Source organism: Bombina bombina, chromosome 4 (genome assembly GCF_027579735.1).
Source record: "Bombina bombina isolate aBomBom1 chromosome 4, aBomBom1.pri, whole genome shotgun sequence".
Classification (NCBI taxonomy): domain Eukaryota; kingdom Metazoa; phylum Chordata; class Amphibia; order Anura; family Bombinatoridae; genus Bombina; species Bombina bombina.
In genome coordinates this window covers 659,074,580-659,101,939 of record NC_069502.1, presented here as the reverse complement: position 1 = coordinate 659,101,939, position 27,360 = coordinate 659,074,580, and the positions used below count along the sequence as shown (strand labels likewise).

The 27,360-nt window shown below is 36.1% G+C and overlaps 1 protein-coding gene across 50 annotated transcripts in view; it reads right to left on the bottom strand.

Annotated features, from left to right (window-relative positions):
• The window catches only part of TRDN (triadin), a 950,114-nt gene that overhangs the window by 789,486 nt on the left and 133,268 nt on the right, over positions 1-27,360 (bottom strand). For all 50 annotated transcript variants that reach the window (XM_053710723.1, XM_053710722.1, XM_053710726.1 and 47 more), the window contains exon 5: positions 23,665-23,694. In XM_053710723.1, coding sequence (XP_053566698.1) covers positions 23,665-23,694 — 30 coding nt within the window. The remainder of the gene's footprint in view (positions 1-23,664; positions 23,695-27,360) is intronic.

The window sequence follows — 27,360 nt, the reverse complement described above, 5'->3', positions numbered from 1 at the left end:
GATGCAAGAGGCAGACTCTGCAAATCTTGGACAATCTGGAATACCAGAAAATTTTGGGGCAGAGGTCCCAAATTCGGGACTGTCTAAGAAAATTTGGTACAGATGGTCACCTTGCTTCTATTATCTAATTTGTCTTGTTGACTTGGTATCCTTTGTTAAAAAAGCATATCTAGGTAGGCTCAGGAGCAGCAATGCACTACTGGAAGCTAGCTGCTACTTAGTAGCTGCTCACATATGCCTCTTATCACTAGCTAACCTGATGTGTTCAGCTAGTAGTTCATTGTTGCTCCTTCAACAAAGGACACCTAGATAATGAAGCAAATTTGATAAGACATACATTGGTAATTTGTTTAAAATTGTATGTTCTATCTAAATAATTAAATAAAAAATGGGGTTTATTTCCCTTTAATAACATTCTTTTGCAAGGACATAAGCAAAAATAAATATTATTGTTATATTGTTATTTTTAGATTGAGGTTTGCAGAAGCGTTTGCAGAAAATTCAAATCTAGCCAGGGCAAGGAATGAGGACAACCTTCTGCATACTGTCCTATATTTTTTTTTTTTAAGTGCTCTTCTAATTATGCCTAGTTTGAGTAGATTTCTTTGTAGAACACATTTTTTTTGTAAAACATGCACCACTTCCTGTTAATAAGCAGCCTTGTTCTCATCCATCTATGACTTTCACTTTAACAACAGCAGAGTTTTTCACTCGAGAGAAAGCTACATATAGCTGACCATGGCTGAAAACGGGTTTAGGCAAATAGATACCAACTCTCTCTAAGGTTTGACCTTGAGACTTGTTAATAGTCATAGTGAATGCCAATTTAAAAGGAAATTGTCTTCTTCGTAATATAAAAGGAAGTTCTGTGTTACTTGGGGCTAAGTCTATTCAAGGTATTTTAGCGGTACAGGCTTGGGGACAACACGCAAGATTTACTTTAAATTTCCTGCAAACGCTTTTGATATTTATTTTTTCAAGATGAAGATAGATGTCCCCGCACTGGATGAACATTGATCCGCCTGGAAGAAAACCTTCACTGCTGGACTTCAGAAAATGTGAGTACCTGTATCGGAGTTAGACTAAGGTTCTTTTTTAAAAAAATTGGGGTGTTTTTTTTTTTTAGATTAGGGCATTTTATATTTTTTTTTATGAGCGCAAAAGAGCTGATTGCCCTTTTAAGGACAATACCCATACAAATGACCCTTTAGGGGCAATGGGTAGCTTAGGTTTTTTTAGATTAATTGTTTCTTTATTCATGTTAAAAGAGCTGATTTCTATAGGGCAAAGCCCTACAAAAGGCCCTTTTAAGGGCTATTGGTAGTTTAGTTTTAGTGGGGGGCTTTTTAGATTTTTTTTTTAGTGTAATGGGCAGCAAAATTGCTGTTTGTTCTTTTAAGGGCAATGCCTATACAAATGCCTCTTTAGGGGCAATGGGTAGCTTATTTTTTTTTTTAAACTTATTTTTTTTATTTCAGGGGTTGTGTGGGTGGGGTGGTTTAATACTTTCCGTGTGTAATTGATACTTTATTTAGGTTAAAAGAGAGGTTTTATTTAGGGTAAAGCCCTACAAAAAGCCATTTTAAGGGCTATTTGTATTTTAGTTTTAGATAAAGGTGTTTTTTTTTATTTTAGGTGGGCTTTTTTGGGGGGGCATTTTGTTAGTTGTAATGTTTTTTTATTTTTGATAATTATGTTTATTGTTTTGTGTAATTTTAGATGTTGTTATTTTTTGTAATTAGATTTTTTTGTGTAATTGTAATGTTTTTTTTATATAATTAGATTTAACTTATTGGGTATTAATTTAGGGGGCTTAGTGATTAGTTAAATTATTTGCGTTGTGGGGGGTTAGGTTCTTTGTTAATACTTTGTGCGGACGGTTATGTTTATTTTTCTTAATACTTCGTTCAGGCGGTTAGATTTTTATTGGTCATACTTCGTGTGGGTGTTTTTTTTTTTAATACTTCGTGCGGGTGGTTATTTTTTTTTTCTTTATACATCGTGCGGGCGGTTAGGTTTTCTTTCCGTAATGCTCCATTTGCCTACACTGCATCTAGGTGGATTCTTTTGGCTGCTTGCACAGCCAACATTCCTTTGAGGATGCGTGCGAAACTGGCAACACTGACGGACGCGTTACAAACGCGATTATAGTATATATATAAATATATATATACTATAGCATTTTTATAGCTTTTCACAGCAAGACACTGCTAGTTTGTGTGCCATATAGATTGTGCGCACTCCCGTAGATGTTATTCATGAGTCAGCACTAATTCGCTAAAATGCAAGTCTGTAAATAGCACTGAGATAAGGAGGAAGGCTGCAGATGCTTAGATACATGGTAAAAAGTATTAATAAAAGTATTAATAAAAACATGTTGGCTGAGCAAAACTGGGGTTTAAACAATAACAATTTTAGAGTAGACTTTCCCTTTAAAGCTAACATAGAACAATACAAAAAATGAGCATCAGAGATAATAGATTTAGCAGTAGAAACTTTCTCAAATGACCCACATCCGTTATGCATTAGGGGATAATATTAGCACACCCTAAGCAGGGGATAATATATCCTGTCTTAGCTATCTTTTTAAACAATAAAAAAATAAGTAGAGTGTCTCTTTAATGTTACACTGTTCCTTTAATGTTACACAAACATGAAATTCATATGTATTGAAAATACATGCCAGAATATCAAAAAAGGCCATTCAGTAATGTTGATCTTCTTTCTTCCAGCTACACAAAATAGTAAAAAGCAAATTACGAATGGCGAGATTATGTAGTTTTGCGTTAGGAGCTGTGCGGTGCTAACGAGCAGTTTTTTCTCACCGCTCACTTATCTGCAGCGCTGGTATTACAGGTTTTTACAAACCCGGCGTTAAAAGGCAAGAAGTGAGCATAGAGCAAAATTTTGCTCCATACAGCACTTCAATACCAGCGCTGCTAAAGTCAGCAGTGAGCTGGTCGTACGTGCTTGTGCATGATTTCTCCATAGACATCAATGGGGAATGCCGCCTGAGAAAAAGTCTAACACCGGCCAAAAAGCAGTGTAAAACTCAGTAACATAGCCCCATTGATTCCTATGGGGAAATAAAAGTTATGTTTACACCTAACACCCTAACATGAACCCTGAGTCTAAACACCCCTAATCTTACACTTATTAACCCCTAATCTTCCGCCCCGACATCGCCGACACCTACAATATACTTATTAACCCCTAAGCTGCCGCTCCAGACATTGCCGCCACTATAATAAACATATTAACCCCTAATCTGCTGCCCCCAAGATCGCAGACACCTACATTATATTTATTAACCCCTAATCTCCCGCCCCCAATGTCGCCGCAACCTACCTACACTTATTAACCCCTAATCTGCTGCCCCCAACGTCGCCGCCACTATATTAAATGTATTAACCCCTAAATCTAAGTATAACCCTAACACCCCCTAACTTAAATATAATTTAAATAAATCTAAATAAAATTACTATAATTACCTAAATTATTCCTATTTAAAACTAAATACCTATAAAATAAACCCTAAACTAGCTACAATATAACTAATAGTTACATTGTATCTAGCTTAGGGTTTATTTTTATTTTACAGGCAAGTTTGTATTTATTTTAACTAGGTAGAATAGTTACTAAATAGTTATTAACTATTTAATAACTACCTAGCTAAAATAAATACAAATTGACCTGTAAAATAAAACCTAACCTAAGTTACACTAACACCTAACCTAAACCTACAATTAAATACATTACCTACATTAAATACAATTAAATACATTAAATTAAATTAGCTAAATCACAAAAAAACAAACACTAAATTACAGAAAATAAAAAACAAATTACAGATCTTTAAACTAATTACACCTAATCTAATAGCCCTATCAAAATAACCCCCCCCCCCCCAAAAAAAAACAAAAAAAAACCTAGCTTAAACTAAACTATCAATAGCTCTTAAAAGGGTCTTTTGTGGGGCATTGCCCCAAAGTAATCAGCTCTTTTACCAGTAAAAAAAATACAAACAACCCCCCCAACAGTAAAACCCACCACCCACACAACCAACCCCCCAAATAAAAGCCTAACTAAAAAAAACTAAGCTCACCATTGCCCTGAAAAGGGCATTTAGATGGGCATTGCCCTTAAAAGGGCATTTAGCTCTATTGCAGGCTCAAAGCCCTAACCTAAAAAATAAACCCACCCAATACACCCTTAAAAAAATCCTAACACTAACCCCCAAAGATTCACTTACCGGGAGAAGTCTTCATCCAAGCGGCAACATGTCCTCAAGGAAGCCGGCAGAAGTGGTCCTTCAGATGGGCAGAAGTGGTCCTCCAGATGGGCAGAAGTCTTCATCCAGATGGCATCTTCATCCTTCCGACGCAGAGCGGCTCCATCTTCAAGACATCCGGTGTGGAGCATCCTCTTCAAACGACGTCTTCTTCTGAATGAATATCACTTTAAGTGACGTCATCCAAGATGTCATCCCTTAGATTCCGATTGGCTGATAGAATTATATCAGCCAATCGGAATTAAGGTAGAAAAAATCCTATTGGCTGATGCAATCAGCCAACAGGATTGAACTTCAATCCTATTGGCTGATGCAATCAGCCAATATGATTGAGCTTGCATTCTATTGGCTGATTGGAACAGCAAATAGAATGCCAGCTCAATCCTATTGGCTGATTGCATCAGCCAATAGGATTTTTTTCTACCTTAATTCCGATTGGCTGATAGAATTCTATCAACCAATCGGAATCTAAGGGACGCCATCTTGGATGACGTCACTTAAAGTGATATTCATTCCGAAGAAGATGTCGTTTGAAGAGGATGCTCCACGCCGGATGTCTTTAAGATGGAGCCGCTCCACGTCGGAAGGATGAATATAGAAGATGCCGTCTGGATGAAGACTTATGCCCGTCTGGAGGACCACTTCTGCCAGCTTCCTTGAGGACATATTGCCGCTTGGATGAAGACTTCTCCCGGTAAGTGAATCTTCGGGGGTTAGTGTTAGGATTTTTTTAAGGGTGTATTGGATGGGTTTATTTTTAGGTTAGGGCTTTAGGCCTGCAAAGATCTGTAATTTGTTTTTTTATTTTCTGTAATTTAGTGTTTGTATGTTTTTGTGATTTAGCTAATTTAATTTAATTTATTTAATTGTATTTAAAGTAGGGAAATTATTTAATTGTAGTGTAGTGTTAGGTGTTAGTGTAACTTAGGTTAGGTTTTATTTTACCGGTCAATTTGTATTTATTTTAGCTAGGTAGTTATTAAATAGTTAATAACTATTCTACTTAGTTAAAATAAATACAAACTTGCCTGTAAAATAAAAATAAAATCTAAGCTAGATACAATGTAACTATTAGTTATATTGTAGCTAGTTTAGGGTTTATTTTATAGGTAAGTATTTAGTTTTAAATAGGAATAATTTAGTTAATGATAGGAATTTTATTTAGATTAATTTAAATTATATTTAAGTTAGTGGTGTTAGGGTTAAGGTATACTTAAGTTTAAAGAGTTAATACATTTAGAATAGTTGTGGCGATGTTTGGGACAGCAGATTAGGGGTTAATAAATGTAGGTAGGTGGCGGCGATGTTGGGGGCAGCAGATTAGGGGTTAATAAATATAATGTAGGTTGCGGCGATGTCCAGAGCGGAAGATTAGGGGTTAATAAGTATAATGTAGGTGGCGTCGATGTTAGGGGCAGCAGATTAGGGGTTACTAATATTTAACTAGTGTTTGAGAGGTGGGAGTGCGGCGGTTTAGGGGTTAATATGTTTATTCTATGTTTAATGTCCGGAGCGGCAGATTAGGGGTTTAAAAATGTATTATAGTGTTTGTGATGCGGGAGGGCCTCGATTTAGGGGTTAATAGGTAGTTTATGGGTGTTAGTGTACTTTGTAGCACTTTAGTTATGAGTTTTATGCTATGGCATTGTAGTGTAAAACTCATAACTACTGACTTTAGAATGCGTTAGGAATCTTGGAGGTAGAGCGTGTACTGCTCACTTTTTGGCCTCCCAGGACAGACTCGTAATACCAGCGCTATGGAAGTCCCATAGAAAAAAAGGTTTATGGAGTTTACGTAAGTCGGTTTGCGGTAAGGCCAAAAAAGTGTGCGGTGCCCCTAAACCTGCAAGACTCGTAATAGCAGCGGTAGGGAAAAAGCAGCGTTACGACCTGTTAACGCTGCTTTTTCATCTTACAGCAAAACTCGTAATCTAGCCGTAAGTGTTTAATGTTTCTAACTTTGTGAGTTTAAATTTGCTTATTAGTTATACTTATTTGTCGTGGAAATAGCGTACTGTGTGATGTATGGCTAAATTCTATTGCATTTAAAAAGCTTAGTGCTTTATTTTAAAAATATCTTTACTAAAGTGTGAGGATTATGTGTAGATTTATCTAATCATAAACAGTTCAGCTGTAATAGAAGGTATAAATATAGCCCTTAAAAGGGCATTTTGTAGGTCATTGCCCTAAGTTAAACAGCTCTTTTACCTGTAAAAAAATACAAAATAAAACCTGTTCAAATCAGCCTATAGGATTTCAGTAGCTCTCATCCTATTGGCTGATTTGAATTTGAAGAATCAAATCAGCCAATAGGAATGCAAGGTGTGCCATTTTGAAATGGCTACCTTGCATTCAACTTCAGTGTAAGGCAGTGACCGTATGAAGAGGACGCTCAGCACAGGATGTCTTCCAGGATAGTTATGCGCTGCCGGAATGAAGATAGAATATGTCCCCAAGATGGATGAAGACTTCTCGCCGCCTGGATGAAGATGGACTTCAGGAACCGTGAGTAGATTTTATGGGATTAGTGTTAGGTTTTTTTTTTTCATTTTTTGGGGTGTTTTTTTTTAGATTAGGGCTTTAGGCAATTGTTAAAGAGCTGAATGCCCTTTTAAGGCTAGTAAAAGAGCTGAATGCTCTTTTAAGGGCAATGCCCATAAAAATGTCCCTTTAGGGGCAATGGGTATTTTAGGATTTTTTAGAGTTAGGTTTTTATTTTGGGAGGTTGGTTGGGTGGGGGGCTTTACTGTTGGGGGGACTTTGTATTTTTTTTTACAGGTGAAAGAGCTGTTTAACCTAGGGCAATGCCCTACAAAAGACCCTTTTAAGGAATATTTGTAGTTTATTGTAGGCTAGGGGTGTTTTTATTTTTGGGGGGCTTTTTATTTTTATTGGGCTATTAGATTAGGTGTAATTGGTTTTATTTTTGATAATTTTGATTATTATTTTTTGAGATCTTAGTGTTTTTTTATTTTTCATAATTTGAGGATTTTTTGTAATGTTAGATTTTTTTAATTTTGTCGTAGGATTAGTGTTTTTTAAATTTGTAATTTAGGAATTTTAATTGGTAGTTTATTTTTTATTAGAATAGTAATGTTAGGTTAATTTATAGTTTAATGTTAGGTTTATTTTTATTTCACAGGTTTTTATTTATTTAAATATAGTTATATTGTAATTTTAATTTAAAGTTAGGGGGTGTTAGGTTAAGGGGTTAATAGTTTAATTTAGTGTTTTGCGATGTGGGGGGCCTGTCGTTTAGGGGTTATTAGGTATATTTAGTGGCGATGATGTGGGTGGACGGAGGTTTAGGGGTTAATAGGTTTATTTAGTGGCGGTGATGTGGGAGGACGGAGGTTTAGGGGTTATTAACTTTATTATAGTGTTGGCGATGTCGGGGAGCAGCAGTTTAGGGGTTAATATATTTAAATAGTGTTGGCGATGTGGGTGGGCGACAGATTAGGGGTTAATAAATGATTTAATATGAACAATTACCAAGAGAGAATTAGACACATACGTACATGTGTCAAAAATAAGACAGGGAATACAGCACACTTTTTTAAAATATAGTTTATAGAAGAGTCAGATTAGATACATGATAACACTCCATAAGTGATTGTGTGTTGCAGCACTCAAGAATGGCATCAGACTCACTAAGTACACATAAACAGTGGAGAAATATATACATCAAAGAATTAAGAATAAACACCAAACATATTGAAGTCTACTCCAATAACGTGACCAGTCACAGTGATTGTAAACACAAAGTGATGACAATGAATAAAACGCTGTTCATGCCTAAGTGAACAGCTATACCCCATCTGTATGCCTAGACCCCCCCACCCCCCAGAGAACTCCAAAGGGGTATTACTAGGACAGATATGTGCAGGGATTACAGGCTGAAAATCATGATTTAGGTATAAATAACGAATACATGGGTATCATTTAACAACTACACATTGGAACAAACAGTGGTAGATGGGAAATAGATGGGAAATAGAACTGAGAACACTACACCCCTACTTACCCTAGGACCCCCTTGTAGCACCCAAGGGAGCTATACCTGGAAAGTATAGTACCTGGTGATCTAAGTGTCTCAGTATTCCTTCCCTGCATAGACATACGGTACAATAATATACATATCTCAATAATGGAACACAATAGAGCACACTGCTTTTGTTATGCTTAGTGTACAAATGTTAAACCCAAAGTATGTTAATAGGGCTTAGTCCAGTCAGGACTCCACATTTGGAGAACACAGTCACCATGTAAGCCGTTCGTCAGAAACTGAGCTTTTCTTCCTCCTCTGTGTGTGAATAGAGCGGCAATGCCGTTACTTAATCAAGTTACCGTGTTTTGTCGCAGGGTCAAGACATCCATTCCACTGAAGCAAAAGTTAGATCGCACCCCTCCGGTGCTACAAGCGATCTGTCCAGAGTTGTATCCGGTGTTAGAAAGATGCCATAAAGTAGATCCTCACAAAATTGCTCTTTATCGAACTTGGCGTCTCAGAGCCCCATCAGTCTCTCACTAGGAGAAAGCAATCACGTGACGCGGCCAACCAATGCACGTTTCACCCCCTCGTCATGAAGTGGGATGGGACTTCCCTTAATTTATTTAATAGTCGCGATGTGGGTGGGCGGCAGATTAGGGGTTAATAGGTTTTAAATAGTGTTTGTGATGCGGGAGGGTGGTGATTTATGGGTTAATAGGTAGTTTATGGGTGTTAGTGTACTTTATAACAGTTAAGTTATGAGTTTTGTTTCGCAAAATCCATAGCTACTGCTTTCAGATGGCGGTATCGATCATGTCGGTATAGGCTGTAATGCAAGCATTTCAGCCTGAACTCAAATGTCATTTTTTTGAGTGCGGAATGGACATTGTGTTACAGGCTACAATGCTTGCATTACAGCTATATCGACACGACTCATAATATGCATTCCTGGCGATACCACGTGCAATGGCCAATTTTTCAGCGGTATAGCTGTACCGCAAAACTCGTAATCTAGCCGATAGTAAATGAGGTTGAAAAAAGACTGGAGTCCATTTAGTTCAACCTATACAAATCTAATATACTTACAAAAAATCTCCAGTTGAGCGTAAATCCCATTAAAAAGGTGACCCATTTAACACAAGTAATCATATCCCTGAATTCTGTTTCTAGCCAGAAATGTATCCAAACCATTTTTAAAATGAGTTCCACAATTTTATTGCTCTTAAGTTTGAAGAAATGTTTCTGTTGCAGGAGATTAAATCTCCTTTCCTTAAACCTTAAATTGTGTATTTGTGGCGAGGCTGATTCGCCTTAGTTATCAAAGGCTCGAGACCGGCTAAAGTAGAATTTAGTGACGTAAGCTTCAATCCGCCGGACTCAGTCCGACACAGATCGATTCTTACGTCACTCCAGATGTTCTGCACACAAGTGCGGCACAATCTCACTACTTTTGCTAGTTATCAAATGTCTAGCAGGTACGCTCGGCGCTTTTACGGCCCAGCGTACCTGGTTTTCAAACCGCCACCCCTAGAGGCGGCGGATCCCATAGGAATCAATGGGAGTCTGACCATAGCGAAAGTACAAGTTCGCTGCTGACAGACATCCCATTGATTTCTATGGGAGCTGTCTGCACCTAACACCCTAACATGTACCCCGAGTCTAAACACCACTAATCTGTCCCCCCCTACACCGCCACAACTAAATAAAGTTATTACCCCCTAAACCGCCGCTCCCGGAGCCCACCGCAAGCTACTCTATACATATTAACCCCTAAACCGCCGCTCCCGGAGCCCACCGCAAGCTACTCTATACATATTAACCCCTAAACCGCCGCTCCTGGAGCCCACCGCAACTATAATAAATGTATTAACCCCTAAACCGCCGCTCCCTGAACCAGTCGCCACCTATAATAAATTTATTAACCCCTAATCTGCCCCCCCTACACCGTCGCCACCTATAATAAATGTATTAATCCCTATCCTGCCCCCCACTACGCCGCCGCCACTGTAATAAAATTATTAACCCCTAAACCTAAGTCTAACACTAACCCTAACGCCCCCCTAACTTAAATATTAATTAAATAAATCTAAATAATATTTTTATTATTAACTAAATTAATCCTATTTAAAACTAAATACTTACCTTTAAAATAAACCCTAATATAGCTACAATATAAATAATAATTATATTCTAGCTATCTTAGGATTTATTTTTATTTTACAGGCAACTTTCAATTTATTTTAACTAGGTACAATAGCTATTAAATAGTTATTAACTATTTAATAGCTTACCTATCTAAAATAAACTGAAATTTACCTGTAAAATAAATCCTAACCTAAGTTACAATTACACCTAACACTACACTATACTTAAATAAATTATTCCTATTTAAAACTAAATACTTACCTGTAAAATAAACCCTAAGATAGCTACAATATAATTAATAATTACATTGTAGCTATCTTAGGATTTATATTTATTTTACAGGTAACTTTGTATTTATTTTAGCTAGTTAGAATAGTTATTAAATAGTTATTAACTATTTAATAACTACCTAGCTAAAAGAAATACAAAATTACCTGTAAAATAAATCCTAACCTAAGTTACAATTAAACCTAATACTACACTATCATTAAATTAATTAAATAAACTACCTACAAATAACTACAATTAAATACAATTACATAAACTAACTAAAGTACAAAAAATAAAAAAAGCTAAGTTACAAAAAATAAAAAAATAAGTTACAAACATTTTAAAAATATTACAACAATTTTAAGCTACTTACACCTAATCTAAGCCCCCTAATAAAATAACAAACCCACCCCAAAATAAAAAAAATGCCCTACCCTATTCTAAATTAAATAAAGTTCAAAGCTATTTTACCTTACCAGCCCTTAAAAGGGCCATTTGTGGGGGCATGCCCCAAAAAGTTCAGCTCTTTTGCCTGTAAAAGAAAAATACAACCTCCCCCAACATTAAAACCCACCACCCACATACCCCTAATCTAACCCAAACCCCCTTACAAAAACCTAACACTAATCCCCTGAAGATCATCCTACCTTGTCTTCACTCAGCCGAGCAGCGATGGAACCGAAGTGGACATCCGGAGCGGAAGAAGTTAATCTTCCATCCGATGAAGTCATCATCCAGGCGGCGTTGAAGAAGTCTTTGATCCGGCCGATGTCATCTTCCAAGAGGCGCTGAAGATGTCTTCTATCCGGGCGATGTCATCTTCCAAGCCGGGTCTTGAATCTTCCTCCCGCCGACGCAGAACCTCCTTCTTCACCGACGGACTACGACGAATGAAGGCTCCTTTAAGGGACGTCATCCAAGATGGCGTCCCCTCAATTCCGATTGGCTGATAGGATTCTATCAGCCAATCGGAATTAAGGTAGGAAAAATCTGATTGGCTGATGGAATCAGCCAATCAGATTGAGCTCGCATTCTATTGGCTGATCGGAACAGCCAATAGAATGCGAACTCAATCTGATTGACTGACTGATTTCAGGTCCGCGGCGGCGAAGGTAGGCGAGCTTAGGCGGGCGTATTGGGCCTGCGAAGCCAGAAAAGTAGACGGCTTGATAACTACCCCCCGCTGTATCCATTTAATTTATTTTGATATACAAAATGCTTAATAAGATTTTGTGAGTTGTTTTACTTATATATAAACTGAATTATTATATTTTGTCATTGAAGAGAATTGATATAGCTCTCATTGTATTCCTATTGACTATTTTAAATCATTATTATGATTTTTTTGGAGAAAGAGGGCATTTTCAATGGCTCCAATTCTCTTCTAAGAAAATGAATTCATTCAAACAATTTAGATATTGTAAGCTATTTTATAATAAATGTAATACTGACATGCTCTGGTGATAGTTTGAGTAGTCTGACTCTGTTTTTTCTTTTTGTTTTCAAGCTGAAATATATTTAAAAGGTCATGTCCTTATGCTTATAAGGATTTATTTTAAAGTGGTTAAAATGATATTGGGGGCTTAAAAACTGGCATAGTGGTCAGAGGATTAGGTAGAGTGAGTATCACATCATCAGCAATGAGAGAGATTTCTTATCATCTGTTCCAAGAAAAGAACAAGCAAGTGCCTCTCCTCGTTTGGTGCCAATATCGGTTAATCCTAACCATTTTGCTTTAGAATAGTATTTGGATATCAAATATTAGTTCCAATTACAGATACCTATTCACCTATAAAGCCCATAAAGGGTAGGTTTTGGTGACCAGTTGTTCTCAGCATCTAAATAACTTCTTATTGGTTTGTCATGTTGACTATATGAAAGGCTCTTCCTATATTACAGTATGCATTTTATGCCCAACTGATCTTCATCACCCTACAAAGCATTATGTTTAACATATTTAGTCCTCACAATAATTTTACAGTCGGTATGTAATAAGGTTGTTTGTTTAAAGCTACCCCAGGCAAAGAGACATGGATAAATAGTAATGTTTTAATAATATTTGGTGTCACATCATAAACTCTAAAAATGAAAATTAGTATTAGGTTAAGTTATGTCAAGAGGGTTTGAAATAGCTATAAGTATATAAGAAAATATTCTTTTGACCATTGTTTGTAAGCTGTAAATGGGAACGTTCTTTTACGTGGGTAACTGGGGCAATTTTTTCTCTATTAGAAAAAATGATTTTACAAAAAAAAATGAAAGGAAGAAATACAGAAATTAAAGCTTTTTTTTTTTTACCTCACCAAAAATTAGACATTTTGTCAGTGCTATATCTAGTTGAAACATCACATCGGATAAACTGCTCTCCACCCCCCCCCCCCAGCTATTTGCCCAAATGATTCCTCAGATAATATGCATGGGACCTGCAGTTGCAGTGTCAATTTTGACATTTACATATTTAACTATAATTTCATATCAGATACCTGATCCCTGTTTTCCTCTTTAAGCCTGATTTATGCACAAAGGAGACCTTCAATCAGCTTCATAGCTCATAATATCATCTACATGACCAAGTGAGGCTCCACACAAGATGCATAACCACTTGCAACTTATTATTCCTTATAAAACAACCCCTTGCAACAAAAATATGCTTTAGTTAGAGCTAAAAAGTGGAATATGGTTTCTATCATTCTGCTGCTGCTGGTGGAGGAGATGCACTACATGCATGGAAGAGAGCTCTGGGTCTGATTTCCAAAAACATTATCAGCCAGGGAGTAGATGCAGATGAACACATTTGTACTGTGCAGAGAATAGTAGCATCTTAGGCTGCAGTAAGATTTGACCTCTGAATTACACTGTGGATGACGGGCTGTGAGCAGGTCCCACTTGCTTTTGCAACTCAGGCTATTTTGCAGCAGCTGCACCACCCCTTACAAACACAACATAATATATAATTTAAATAATGACATCACTGGTCAAATGGTTTTTGCTATTATTCATAGCATCACTGATAATATGATAACACCAACAAAATCTCTGGCATGACAGAGACTGATGAACTTACAAATCAGTTCAACGAGCAACAATATAGGCAGAAGACTATATATTTTTACCCAGTACATTTCATAAAAGCAGTGCAACAAACACTTCCCTAATGATCTGTACAATTTTACCATGCAAGACAAAAAAGAGATGGGTTTTTATCAAATTTCTAACTATTACTATTTCTATTACCACTGCATTATATTGAACTTAACAATTGACTTCTTGGTGATATGATAAAAAGTAACTATGAAAAGTCACAATCCAGTTAAAGTTGTAAAAGACAAATTGGATTGTGAAAAGAAATATATATTTTCATAAAATTCAATTTACATAACATATCCAACTGTACTGTATGCAAGGCAAGTTCTCTTTTACAATCCAATGATATGAAATGAATTATATGAAGAGGAGATGTGATGAAGGGAGAAGAGGGATATAAAATATAAACAAAGGTAGGAATAGTTATAGAAAATAAGTTCCTCTACCAGTACCCATAGTGTCACGTTTATTGATTTGTGGTCAACTTTTTGCACCCCCAAATTTTATGGTAAAGAACCACCCCTGACTGTACCAGATTTTAGCATAAGTGGCAAATATTTGTTATTTTCACTCTTACTCTATTGGGTCAATAACTAGATTTAATAACTTCCAAATGAACCAGTGGAACTAGTTTAAAAGAATCATCTTTACTTTGACCAATGGCTTCTGTATTTCCTAATGCAATATATTTTATTAACATTACAACTATTCCCAATATTGTGGTAGAGGAAATACAGAAGTCATTGGTCAAAGTAAAGCTGAGAACTACACTGCCAGGAATAAGAGTTGAAGAAGATTTGCTTTCAGAGTTTGGGTTACCAAAAGTACTAAATGAAATGTTTTATACTAGATGAAGATTCTTTTCCAGCTTCCAAGGTAAAATGCATTAAAATCAGAGTATAGATGTGGTCAATTACAGACTCTTGTTGCTGAGACCAAAAATTTCCTGTGTAGTAGTGAGGGAATTAATTCATATTTAAACATTATTGATACCCTTTACTGATTTGTTTGAATGACTGATATTCTAAATGTTCTTATATAAACAAAACCATTAATAACCAAATCAGTATAGTGTAACAATAAGGTTGAAATATGCATATTTATGTAGCTTTGTAATACTACTTGTCAGATATTTATGGTTTTAATCCTAGTAGTGTAGCCTTTATGAAGACTGCTAAGCAATGGTTCAGACAACTGCTTAATATAGAATAAACAGTTGGCTTCTTAATTTAGAGTAGTCATTTAAACCCAGGCCAGACCTGGAATTTTCCTATGAAGCTAGTTTCAAACATAGATCAGTTTTGTTTCTTGCCTACAAGTAGTCCAGTATGTTATAGCAGATGTCTCTGCTGAAATTCAATAAGTTAATATCAACAAAATTGGCGGAAAAGTCCTAGGCTAGGTGTCATCTATAATCTGTATGCTGAAGTGGACATGTGTCTGGTGCAAATGTATTATCTAACCACCGCCTGTGTCAGCTTCCCTTTCCAACACTAATAAATATAGATTGTAGCAAAAATAACACAAAGTAGACAAATCAAGTTACTAAATATTATTTGCTTTGAAAGCATATTTAAAAAATGTAAGGAGGGGGTGTGTTCAAGCGGCGGCCATGATAAGCCGCAAAATAAGGAAGCTCTGCATAGATCTCTAATTACTCGTTGGCTATCTTCCTTTATACTCATCATTACCTACATAAAAGCGATTACCCTGAATGAGGAAGATCTGCCAAGTTCAACGCTACCAAAAACTTCCAATTTAATTTACTGAAAGTCTCGCAATCGGTGGTGGCGGCGGATCATAAGAGGCGGCCTAGTAAGAACACCAGTAACATCCCCCCCCCCCCCGGTTATCCAGGGTTAGCAGGATCAGCTCAATCTAGGGCTAACTATAAGCTGAGTGCTTTACAAACCATTGCACAACGGTTTGCACCCATACTAAATAAAAGAGAGCCTAGTTGGGTACACAGGGACAATTATGGAGGCTGTGGTGAGATGGGAGTGCACAGTGCAGGAAGCTATGTCGCAACTCCACCAACGACTTGAAATGGATCTTACCTCCTTACTCTTTACAGCTTTAGCCCACCGAGTTGTTTCCCAGAAGCGACCTACTGAGCTATCTGGCTCCTTGGACAAGACAAGCTTCACTTTAGCGCTGACAATGGCCCTGAGCCCTACCGCCACCCCACATTTCCCTACACGTGGTCAGACTGAGTCCCAGCGATCAGAAGTAGCTGTCAGTGATCTTGCGTATAAAATGGATACTCTGCCTAGAGCTCTAGAGAGGACAACGCATGAGCCATGCTACCGCTCACCTTTTAGTCCCTTGGTCTTGACGGAGCTCAGAGAACTTTTGCAGCCTACTAAGATAAGTACTGGGAACAGGGAGCTTGAATTTCCGATACTTGGGAGACTTTCACATGTATTAATGGCAAAGGACTCTGTTGTCTGATTCCATGGTTTATCGAGCTATTCCTAACCCTCAGACTTGGGATTGGATAAAATGAATACGAGACACAGATTCTCTAGCACTTAACCTGTTGTTAGATAACCTTTACCTGATACCGTCAGATTCAGCTAAATTGCATTTACCAGGCGGTCTCACAGACTATTGTTTGAGCATATTTTTTGCATCTGTTCAAAGTTATCTTATATATGTTGTTTGACTGAGTTATGACTAAGGTCTTTTTTTTTCTATCCAATGGAGCTTATCCAAGCATATTGTTAAGTTAAAATGAGTTTTTCGTTTTAAATGTATATTTCTTTAGTTAACTATGCTAAGCCTGATACTATTTCCCACGTAAAACTTGTGTACTAAATCTGAGCTACTTTTATGTAAAAATTTTCTATACAAGCCTTTATGTATGAAGCGTGCCTAGATATATTTTATCCCCCATTACAATTTAAATGCATAAGAGAGGCTAATATGTACAGCTTGTTACCTAAAACTGCAGATATAGATAAACATTGCTTAAAGGGTATTTTTCATAATAGAAGAGCCTACCTGCTACCTTTTAAATAGAACATTGTACCAAGCCAAAACTAACATCACACATTTGCTTTAGGGGATTGTATTAATGTTTGCCCTATCCTTGTTTAGCTAGAGTACAGGTTTAAAGGCTCATACTCAAATACTCAAATATGTAAAATTGCTGGGCCCCCTGCTGCACCGTCAGCGGCCGAGGCGGTGCGGAGTGTTGTGCACTGCAATGAGGAAACTAAGTTTAGATTGAGTAGCACTGAATATGGGAGCAGGATCTCCTGAGCATTTAGACCCTGTTTATCAAACACATACTCCATTAACAATGTCACTAAACACTTTTTACGATACGTGCCCATACGTACAGAGGGCATATCAGAGATAATTGTTGATCTACTACTAACGGTCATACCTCGACCTGGTCTCATCTCAGCCTTGCTTTAAAACTCATCTATTGCCCTGACTCTCGCAGATTTAAAGATCTTGGTATACCTTACTTAAGTCTACCCTATACAGAGATCATAGGTAAGCAGATACAGACTCTTTAGATAAATCTTTTAATATAAAACAAACACCCTGTAGAGCAGATATAATAGTTATGAAAGAGCTATACCTAAAACTATACCACCTGTGCAATACATCTGTATATTAGGCCCTAGAGCGTCATAGTTTTCTTCTACGCACCATGACCTATCACTCCTGCTGTCTTCTCTTAAATACTTAATGAGCCTCCCATTTCAGGAGGATTAAACAAGCGGTTTTTCTAGTCTATACCGCAATCCTATTCACTTTTTAACAAAACTAAAACCTGAGGTGTAAAATACCGCATTCATAATTACATACTACCCTAATTATACCTTATGAATACCGCACCTGAACTTCTCTTATTGTAAGTATTTTTGCAAAACAATATAATGTTGACCCTATCTTCTTTCCCAAACTTAGTAAGATTGTTTAGCATTTTCTATTTGTTAACTTCTGGAAAAAAAAGAGGTTCTACCTTTAATACATGATCCAACATTTATGCTGTTTTAATATTTTTGTTTTTATTGTTAAGATATTTCTACAATGTAACAGCTAGCAATATGTTAATTCTAATATTGGATGTACGTGATTATATTATTTAAAACCTCAATAAAAATTTAATTAAAAAAAAAAAAAATGTAAGGAACCCACTGATTCCAAATAAATTTACTTGGCTTATATGAAATACTGTATGTGTGACTTTGAATATTCAAGATCCAGGTAAAGCTGCAGGAAACAATTGGTAAATGAAAAGGAAATAGGCACGTCCTAAATGGGGGTTTTGAAATGTATTTTATTATAGAAAATTTCTAAATCTATAGGTTCCATTTGATAAACTATCACAATTATGCTCTATTAGAGAGATATTCAAAATGTTGCTATACTTCTGCAAGGTCTTGGAAATTTATGGAATGGGATATTTTGATATATTAATATACTGATCTGCAGAAAGGTGTCTTTTGAGGTTGTATGGGACCAAAACAACAATACTTATCCTGCTTATGGTTCTCGTAAAGCAGATTCCACTATTGCTGACTTAAAGGTATACTGAACCCAAATTTTTTTTCTTTCATGATTCAGATACAGCATGACATTTTAAGCAACTTTCTAATTTACTACTGTTATGCATTTTTCTTTGTTCACTTGCTATCTTTATTTGAAAAAGCAAGAATGTAAAGCTTGCAAGCCAGCCCATCTTTTGTTCACAACCTCGGTACAGCTTGCTGATTAGTGGCTAAATGTACCCACCAATCAGCAAGCACTATCCAGGGTGCTGAACCAAAAATGGGCTAGCTTATAAGCTTAAATTCCTGCCTTTTCAAATAAAGCTACCAAGAGAACAAAAAAAATTGCTAATAGGAGTAAATTAGAAAGTTGCTTAAAATGACATGCTCTATCTGAATCATGAAAGAAACATATTGGGTTTAGTATCCCTTTAAACCCTTGCGACCAAGGACGTGTTAGGCACATCCTACAAAGGGTGTCAGTTAATGTCCAAGGATGTGCCAAGGATGTGATCACTTCCAGATGCTTTCAGGGTATTGCAGTGATGCCTCGATGTTGAGGCATCATGCAATACCCTTTTTTAGGCTACTGATGCAGAGAGGGCCACTCTGTGGCCCCCCTCTGCATCGGCCAGCACTGGTGCCAATCTTTGATGGTGTGGGAGGGATACGAGGGAGGCGGAGGGGCGGCCCATCGCTGGAGAAGAGTTCCGGATCCAGGAGTGCCGGCAGCGGGAGAGTGCACGCGTGCGCGAGGGGTGGGAGCACGTGTGTGCATGTGCGTGCGTGCGCCCACCCACTACTGTGATGTAGGGTGAGGGAAAGAGGGTGAGGGAGGGGGGAAGTGTTGGGAAAAGGGATCTGGGAGGGGGAGGTGGGGAGTGTATTGAGGGGGCCAGCTAAACTACAGAAAAATGGGCTGTTAATTTTTTTTCATAAAAAAATAACATTTTGTTACAAATTGGGTACTGGCCGACAGTGTATTTACTCCCTGAATGAAAGAAAAAGCAAGATCAGGTAAAAAAAAAAGTTTTTCTAATATGTATATATATATATATATATATATATATATATTTATTTATTTTTTTGCATGAAAAATATATCTGAAAAATATAAAAAAAGTGCCATATTTTTTCTGTTTTGAATGAAGATGGGCAGGGAAGTCTTTTATTGTTAAATGTTTGGAGACTAGACAAGTAGAACATAAAATACATTTATTTTCCTTGTTTGATATCATTTCAGTTTTTGATAGTTTGACATTATCATCAGTGGAAACACAAAAATATCTCTTTGGATTGAATCAATGAAGACAGTATTTTTTGTTAACAGCAGCTTCAGACCAAATCATTTCTAAATGAAAAGATTTATCGTCTATGTTTTCATATTTATCATCTCATCGAATAAAGTAATAGTGAGACCAGTACCTGAATTCCATTAAAAAACTGCTAACAAAGCTTCATAAAGATCAAAATGTCTCTGTCCTCACACTAGTAGCAAAGGGAAAAAAGTGAAATTGCTGGAGAACCAAAACAAAAACAAAAAATACATAAAACTATGGGCCAGATTATAAGTGTCGCTTGCAAACAACGCTCTAAGTAAACTTTTTAATGCGGGCAGGGTTAGCGTGTGTATTACAAGCTGAAAGTTAATTGTTTGCACAGGTTTGATACCTGATGCGCAAGTAAATTCAAGACTTCGAATATCAAGACTACTTTAAAGTCTTCTCCCCATAGACTTCAAAGGAGCGTGCAGAACAAAAATAACTTAACACTTATTGCTTGCGTTAACCCTACAGCACTAAACCCGAAGGAAGTAATGAATATTTTACATTCCAATGTTCTTCACATAGAAGAAAATGTTCTTTTATTTTTAAATATATATATATATATATAATTATTTTTTTGTACAATTTATCTATACCTATATTTCTATATGAATGTACAGGTATAGATATCTAAACAGATATATATATATATGAATGAAACAGCTGTCCAATAGTGATTTTTGTATTTGCTACACTTAGCCCATTAGAGGGGAACGCTGTGTGTTAACACAGTTTTTGAAGCATAAAGCCTGAGATGTTGTATATCTAATTTGCATATCTTACCCAGAATCCTATTTTTTTTCAGTTCAGAAACATACATTTTCAAAAAACTAAAAAGGAAAAAATGCAATAAAGAAAAAAAAGATCTTAAAGGGCCATTATACACTCATTTTTTCTTTGCATAAATGTTTTGTAGATGATCTATTTATATAGCCCATAAAGTTTTTTATTTTAAAAAAATGTATAGTTTTGCTTATTTTTAAAAAACATTGCTCTGATTTTCAGACTCCTAACCAAGCCCCAAAGTTTTAGGAGAACACCATCAGATACCTACTCGAGCTTGCTCCAGTTTTTCATATGCAAAAGAAGGTGGAGGGGGTTTGTGTCTTATTTCCCACTTGCAGTGGGCTTTCCAGCTACCTTTTCAAGAGAGTTAAACTGAAATCTTCTAAGTAAGTTTTTAAACAGTTTTGTACTGGATTTTTATATCAGTATCTGTGCATCTTATTCTTTATAGTAGTGTCTATTACATGCAGTTATATGAAAATTGGTGTATACTGTCCCTTTAAGGTCCATTTAAATCTAATGTACCTTCATTAAAGTGAAGTAAACTTTGTCTAATCGCTACTAATAATTGACAAATACATCCCAAAAAAAGGTAACTTCCATTAATCATTTTACTCAAATCTCAATATAACTAGCTTTTTTTCACAATACTTTATTCAAAACTCTCTTGCCGATCAAAAAATATTTTTCTTTTTCAGTGATGAATAAAGCCATATCGAACTGGCATCCCAAACAGTTCAATAAATGCGCATGCGTGTATCTCTGAATTACGTCTGTCTTTAGAAGTGCATTCATAAAAGCCGCATGCACAGTCTAATGAAAACTGAGTCCCATACAATTGATAGTATTTATCGTAACGGAGAGCGTGGCATTGTGCATGCGTATAAAATCTCTTTTAGAGAATGAGCACGTAACCAAACGTATACGGCGGGTGGGACCACTAGTAAGAATTATAATACACAAGCCGGAAGAAAGCAAGGGGGAAGAGGAACATAGCGAAAGGTTAGATTGAAAATATATCTATATCTTGAAAATCATTAAAAAAATATTTTAGAAAAACTTAGCGACTACATTAGTTTATAGTAGATTTAAGCATTGGCTTTTTGATATATTGTTAAATTTACTTTCACTTTAACTCTATTGGTTACAAGTGTTCCCCTTGCAAATATAAATTAATTTCACTAATATTAGCTGACCTAGCAACAGGCAACTTCCAGCCATACCGAGCCTCCCACTGTTATAACTTTGCTCTTCATAGTTATTTTATTTATTTCTTCTATTAATAATCAGAATTATTCTTCATAACATATTTTTAATCAAGATGTAATTGGGCATTTTTCTTACTTATATGTGTCCTGGGATATGAAATCTGAGTCGTCCACATATATTTTGAACCAAAAGCTATTCTCATTCTAGGCAAAACAGTTGTATGCTATGAAATATAACAACTTTCAAGTTTTCTTCTATTACCAAAATTGCTTTATTCAGTTGGTATCCTTTGTTGAAGAACAGCAATGTACTACTCAAAGCTAGCCAACAGGTGAGCCAATGATAACAGGCATATATGTGCAACCACCAATTAGCAGCTAATTCCCAGGATATTGCTGCACCTGAGCCTACCTAGGTATGTTTATCAACAAAGTATACTAAAATAAATTTGCCGGCAGTGAAGGGGTTAATAATTAGCTTGTAAGGTTAATTTTAGCTTTAGTGTAGAAATTGCTCCCCACCTGACACTTCCCACCCCCTGGTCCCTACCTGATCCCTCCCAAACAGCTCTCTTACATCCCACACCCCCAATGGTCACTCCCATCTTAAGTACTGGCAGGCAGTCTGACAATAATAATAATAATAATAATAATAACTATATCCGCCATCTAAGTTACTGGCAGTACCTTTAAAACTATTTTGTTTTTTTTTATTGTTTTTTTTATTATTTTCTGTTGTGTAGTGTCCCCCTACTCCCAACCTCATGCGATCATTAGTTAGGGGCCCCCACACCCCTAAACCCCTTTTCATGTAGTGTAGCTGCCCCATCCCTCCCTGTCCCTTTATTTTTTTTCTTTAGCATATGGCCCTCCCACTTCCTCCCTCCCCCTCCCTCCCCCCTCTGCTCCTGGGCTGCCCACCCGCCATCTGCTCACACCTCTACCGGCACCAGCAACGATCGTTACAGATGATGACACACACAGTGTCACTGTCTGTAATGATTAGGCATCTGCCTTCATATGGAACTGGAGCACCAATTGCAATCCGGTTTAATATGCCGCAGATGCCTGGAGTTTCAGGAACTCCACCTCTCGGCTGTTAAGCTCAGACACACACACACACACACATATATATATATATATATATATACCTCTTGCAGTAAGATGAGCAAAGTAGCGCAAGATATACAGTATATATATATATATATATATATATATATATAGGTCTTGCAGTAAGATGAGCAAAGTACCGCAAGATATATATATACATCGGATTGGGGGAAGGGGTTACCAATAAACCCCTAGGCAGAAATATTTTTTCTTCAAAATGGCAACACCAGAGCAAGGGGGGTAGATTCAGAAGAAATGTGCATAATCATTTCTTTACAGATACATGGTTGATTTATGGAACAGACTTCCAATAGAAGTGATTTAGAACAAATACAGTAAAGACAGTTAAAAAAATGCCTGGGTTATGCATAAAGTTACCTACAAATTAATTTAGATTACAGTTCTGAAAGAGATATGAGTATTTTGGTTCTTTTCTACAGTCAAAATTTACATTTCTAGGGGTTATAAAATGAAATAAGCCACAAAATAAAAAATAAATAAAAAAAATATTTTTAATTGGATTACTTAGAAAACAGAATTTAGTGATTGGTGGATATATTGCTTTATTACGTCTAAATGGTTATGTTGTGTTAGGGTATACTGTATTATAACACTAAATTGATTTTCACTGTTCCTGGAGCAAATCTACAAATATTTATTATACTGAAAAGGAAACAGGAAAAACACATAAATATTATACATACATAAGTAATGAAACACATACTGAAAATGTAGTTTAACAATTAAATGGTATAACCACACCATCAAAACTGAATGTGTAACAAGGCTGTCCCTTACTGAAAAAGCAAAAATATAACAGTTTATCAAAATGTTTGCTTATGCTTAAATCATAAATGATGTGGCAACAGTTCAAATAAATAAAGGATGATCATTATAATCTTCTAACAAAATATAGTTTAATTTCTATTTGCCTAAAACAATCTTACCTTTTGTGTGTACATGTGGCTGTATCCCAACTGAAATAAATACAATACAACAAGTTAAAAAAACTTGTAAATACTTCTAGTATATTTTTTTTTTATCCTACATACACAATATATGAACTTATATATCATATACATATAAAACTCTAATGGTTTTCTAAAATGTGGAAAGATGTCTGGTATTATAAGTATTAATTCATTTATACACACATTTTTATATACACCCCCCCCCACACACACACACACACATAAATAAACATACACACACAAATATAATAAACAAATATACAAATAAAAAATAACATACATACATATAAATAATAATAATAATAATAATAATAATAATAAATTATATATGAGTGTATATTGTGTTTGCATTAATTGCACATGAAAGATAGTTGATTACAACAGCACTTTGGGGTAGGGTTTAATTGCACTAATTATGCTGTTAACAATATAAAAACAAAAATAGTTTATGTATGGTTATTTATTCTCTTATAAGATAGGTGACAGTTTCACTAAGTATGCCTATTATTGATTATTTACAATTAATGTATTGATTCATTCTAGCTATCATTTCAGTTTAAATATACATAACAAGGGATGCAAACACATGTGGGCACTAATAATTAAAATCAATAGAAAGTGTGATGCTTTAAACTCTGCACACATAGCTTATATAGCACTGATTACAGCAGGCATGTGTTGCTCATAAATCAAAACCTAAGCTGTTCAAAGTCACTTTTAAAGTTTCCAGGTTGCCAGACATCAGTGCCCTCTGAGAGCTCAATTATAAATCACTGGCTTAGTTGTAACCAAGGAATAATTGGAATGTATTAATTTGTAGTGTGGGCTGGTACCACCTCAATTAATTTTAGGGTGTTTTTAAAAACTTTTACAAAAGGTATTTAAAGAAAACAATTAAAAGAATGGCACTTAAATAAAAGAAACATGAAAATGAACGCAAAAATAAAAAAATATTTATGAGATGATTTTAAGATAAATACTTGTGATATACTTTTCAACTGGAACATCATATCCTCTGGCAACTATATATGTCTACCAAGGGATTTCCTTTCCCCCAACAAAATAAGTATATGAATATTAATACGTACATAGGTGAAAAGTCTATGAGGCATATTTATCAAATGTCTGTTGGACCTGATACGACAATGCGGATCAGGTCTGACAGACATTGCTGAATGCGGAGAGCAATACGCTCTCCGTATTCAGCATTGCACCAGCAGCTCTTGTGAGCTGCTGGTGCAACGCCGCCCCCTGCAGACTTGAGGTCAATCAGCTGCCATCAGGGAGGTGTCAATCAACCCGATCGTACTCGATCGGGTTGAATTCTGACGATGTCTGTCCGCCTCATCAGAGCAGGCGGACAGGGTTATGGAGCAGCAGTCTTTAGACCGCTGCTTCATAACTGCTGTTTCTGGCGAGTCTGAAGACTCGCCAGAAACACTGGCCCACAAGCTCGATACAGAGCTTGATAAATGGGCCTCAATATTGGCTTTGACTACACTCAGCCAGTTTAAAAGGCCTAAATAGTGACAAAATGGCAAGCTCTATTTGAATAGATCATGTCATTTTATCACTATAATGGGTCTTTTAAAGAAAGAAAATGATGATGAACAAATCTAAATTGATGGTCACCTGACAATATCTTTTTAAGCAAAAGATCTCCAGTTGCACTTGTTTAAAAGAGCACATAGGTAAACATTTAGCATTTATCACATACCAACATTAGGTTATTTATTTAAAAAAAAAAATGTATCCACGCCAAATGCAGGGGTTTCCCCGGAATAAAATGTGTCTCTTTTGAATTTAAAATGAATCTGCAAGATTTGGAGACCTTGTTGGTAGTTCTGTTTCTATTTAATGAGTAATATATCCCATGAGGTCCAGACAACATCAACGAATATCTTTTTGAAGATAGGTACAGCATGATAGTGTATCAAATGTTCTACAAACTGAAATGTCAAAGGTCAGTACAGTATAGGCAAATCCCACTCCGTTATGTCTTCTACTGTCTGTTTAAGGAAATACATGTGCATCACAATCTATTTTGGCATCTTGTTGAGAAGGCTACTCTTGCCAGCCTGTTCAAATGTCATAATTTAAGTTCCTTGAAAAGAAATTTAATATAGCCCTAAATATATTAAACATATTTTCATAAGGCGAGAACCTAATTTCAAGCCAAAGAGGGGATGACTGCTGGGAGCTTGACACAATAGCATTGTAGACTAATTATTATTTTCCTTTTTTTCCTTTAAAACTGTAGCTTCCATAGTTCTGCCAAAGAAGCTGAAGGGTATCTAGTAGGATTTAGAACTGTAATCCTGAAATATGTTATATTGCTTGATCACACACATATTTCCAAGGGTCAAGTCAAGAGGGAACGCATGGGAACGGAGTTCCTGCACTATCTTTGCAGGAAGAACTACGTTCCCTCTGGACAGAGAAAATAAACACTTCAGTTAACACTGCTGCTGCTGGTGGGAGGACCTGGAGCACAGTCTGGTTAGAAGGATAGTGAGATCCTCTAGTAATGGACAGTAACACTTCTTACAATACACTAAATGCAAGTCTGTCAGTGGTCCTGCTGTCTGATCACCCCACACTGTGTGTAACACATGGTGCTGTGTGGCTTGCACTGGGGTTATTTAGCTCCCCTCAGCAGAAATAGGACTATTGAACCGTAAGTGGGCGAGATACAGAGGAGGATTCTCAGGCCCAAAGACAACCATTCAAACATTCATTGGATTATTGTTTATATTAACCAAAGTGTATAGATTATATACATATAAATACAATGTGTGTTTATATATATATATATATATATATATATATACATAAAACAATATTAATTGTGAGGGGGTGGAAGTCTTGGTGAGTTCCCATACTTTTTTGTAGGACTTGACCCCTGCATATTTCCCATGGCTGATACAGAGATAACCTTTAATTAAGACCACCCTGTACCTACTAGGGGTCCTGGGGCCCTAATTTGATAATGTTTACATCAAAAGTGAATAACATTAGTTATTTTTTATACATTTTTACTGAAATTGAAATTTCAGGTGATATGAGATCTGTCAAATGCATTATCTTGGCATAAAATAAATTGGCTTTACTTTGCTTAAACAGCTATATGAAATTACAGAACACAATTCCCAATAATGACGCAAGTAATTGAAAAAAGAAAAGAAATACCACACCCTTCTGGGAATGGATTCATTACTTAAATATGTTGTACCAGAGGAATGAATTGGTTTAATAGTGTATTGTCAGCATCTTGCATGCTTAACATATAATCTTCATTAGCTGTCATTTATCACTCTGCTGCAGTTCTTTGTAATCTATTGTTAGTAACTAATATCTTACAGGCGAACAGCACAGTTGACATGGATCATTATTAATATTATCCATTACTATTTTTAATATATGATTATGTTCTACAATAAACAGAGAGAATGCATGAAAGCAGTTTTACCCTATATTTATATTTGCCTGTTTATTAGACTTAGTAATAAATCTTGGTTTATTATAATAATTATATCCTTAGGGTATTTCCTTGCCTGTTAATAGCAGATTATTTTCAGTTAGCTCTGACAAGCTGTGTTAAATACATAACAACATAAGGGGAGAGAAAACTAAAAAGCAGCAATGCATACTTGTGCATTTGTATACAATCTG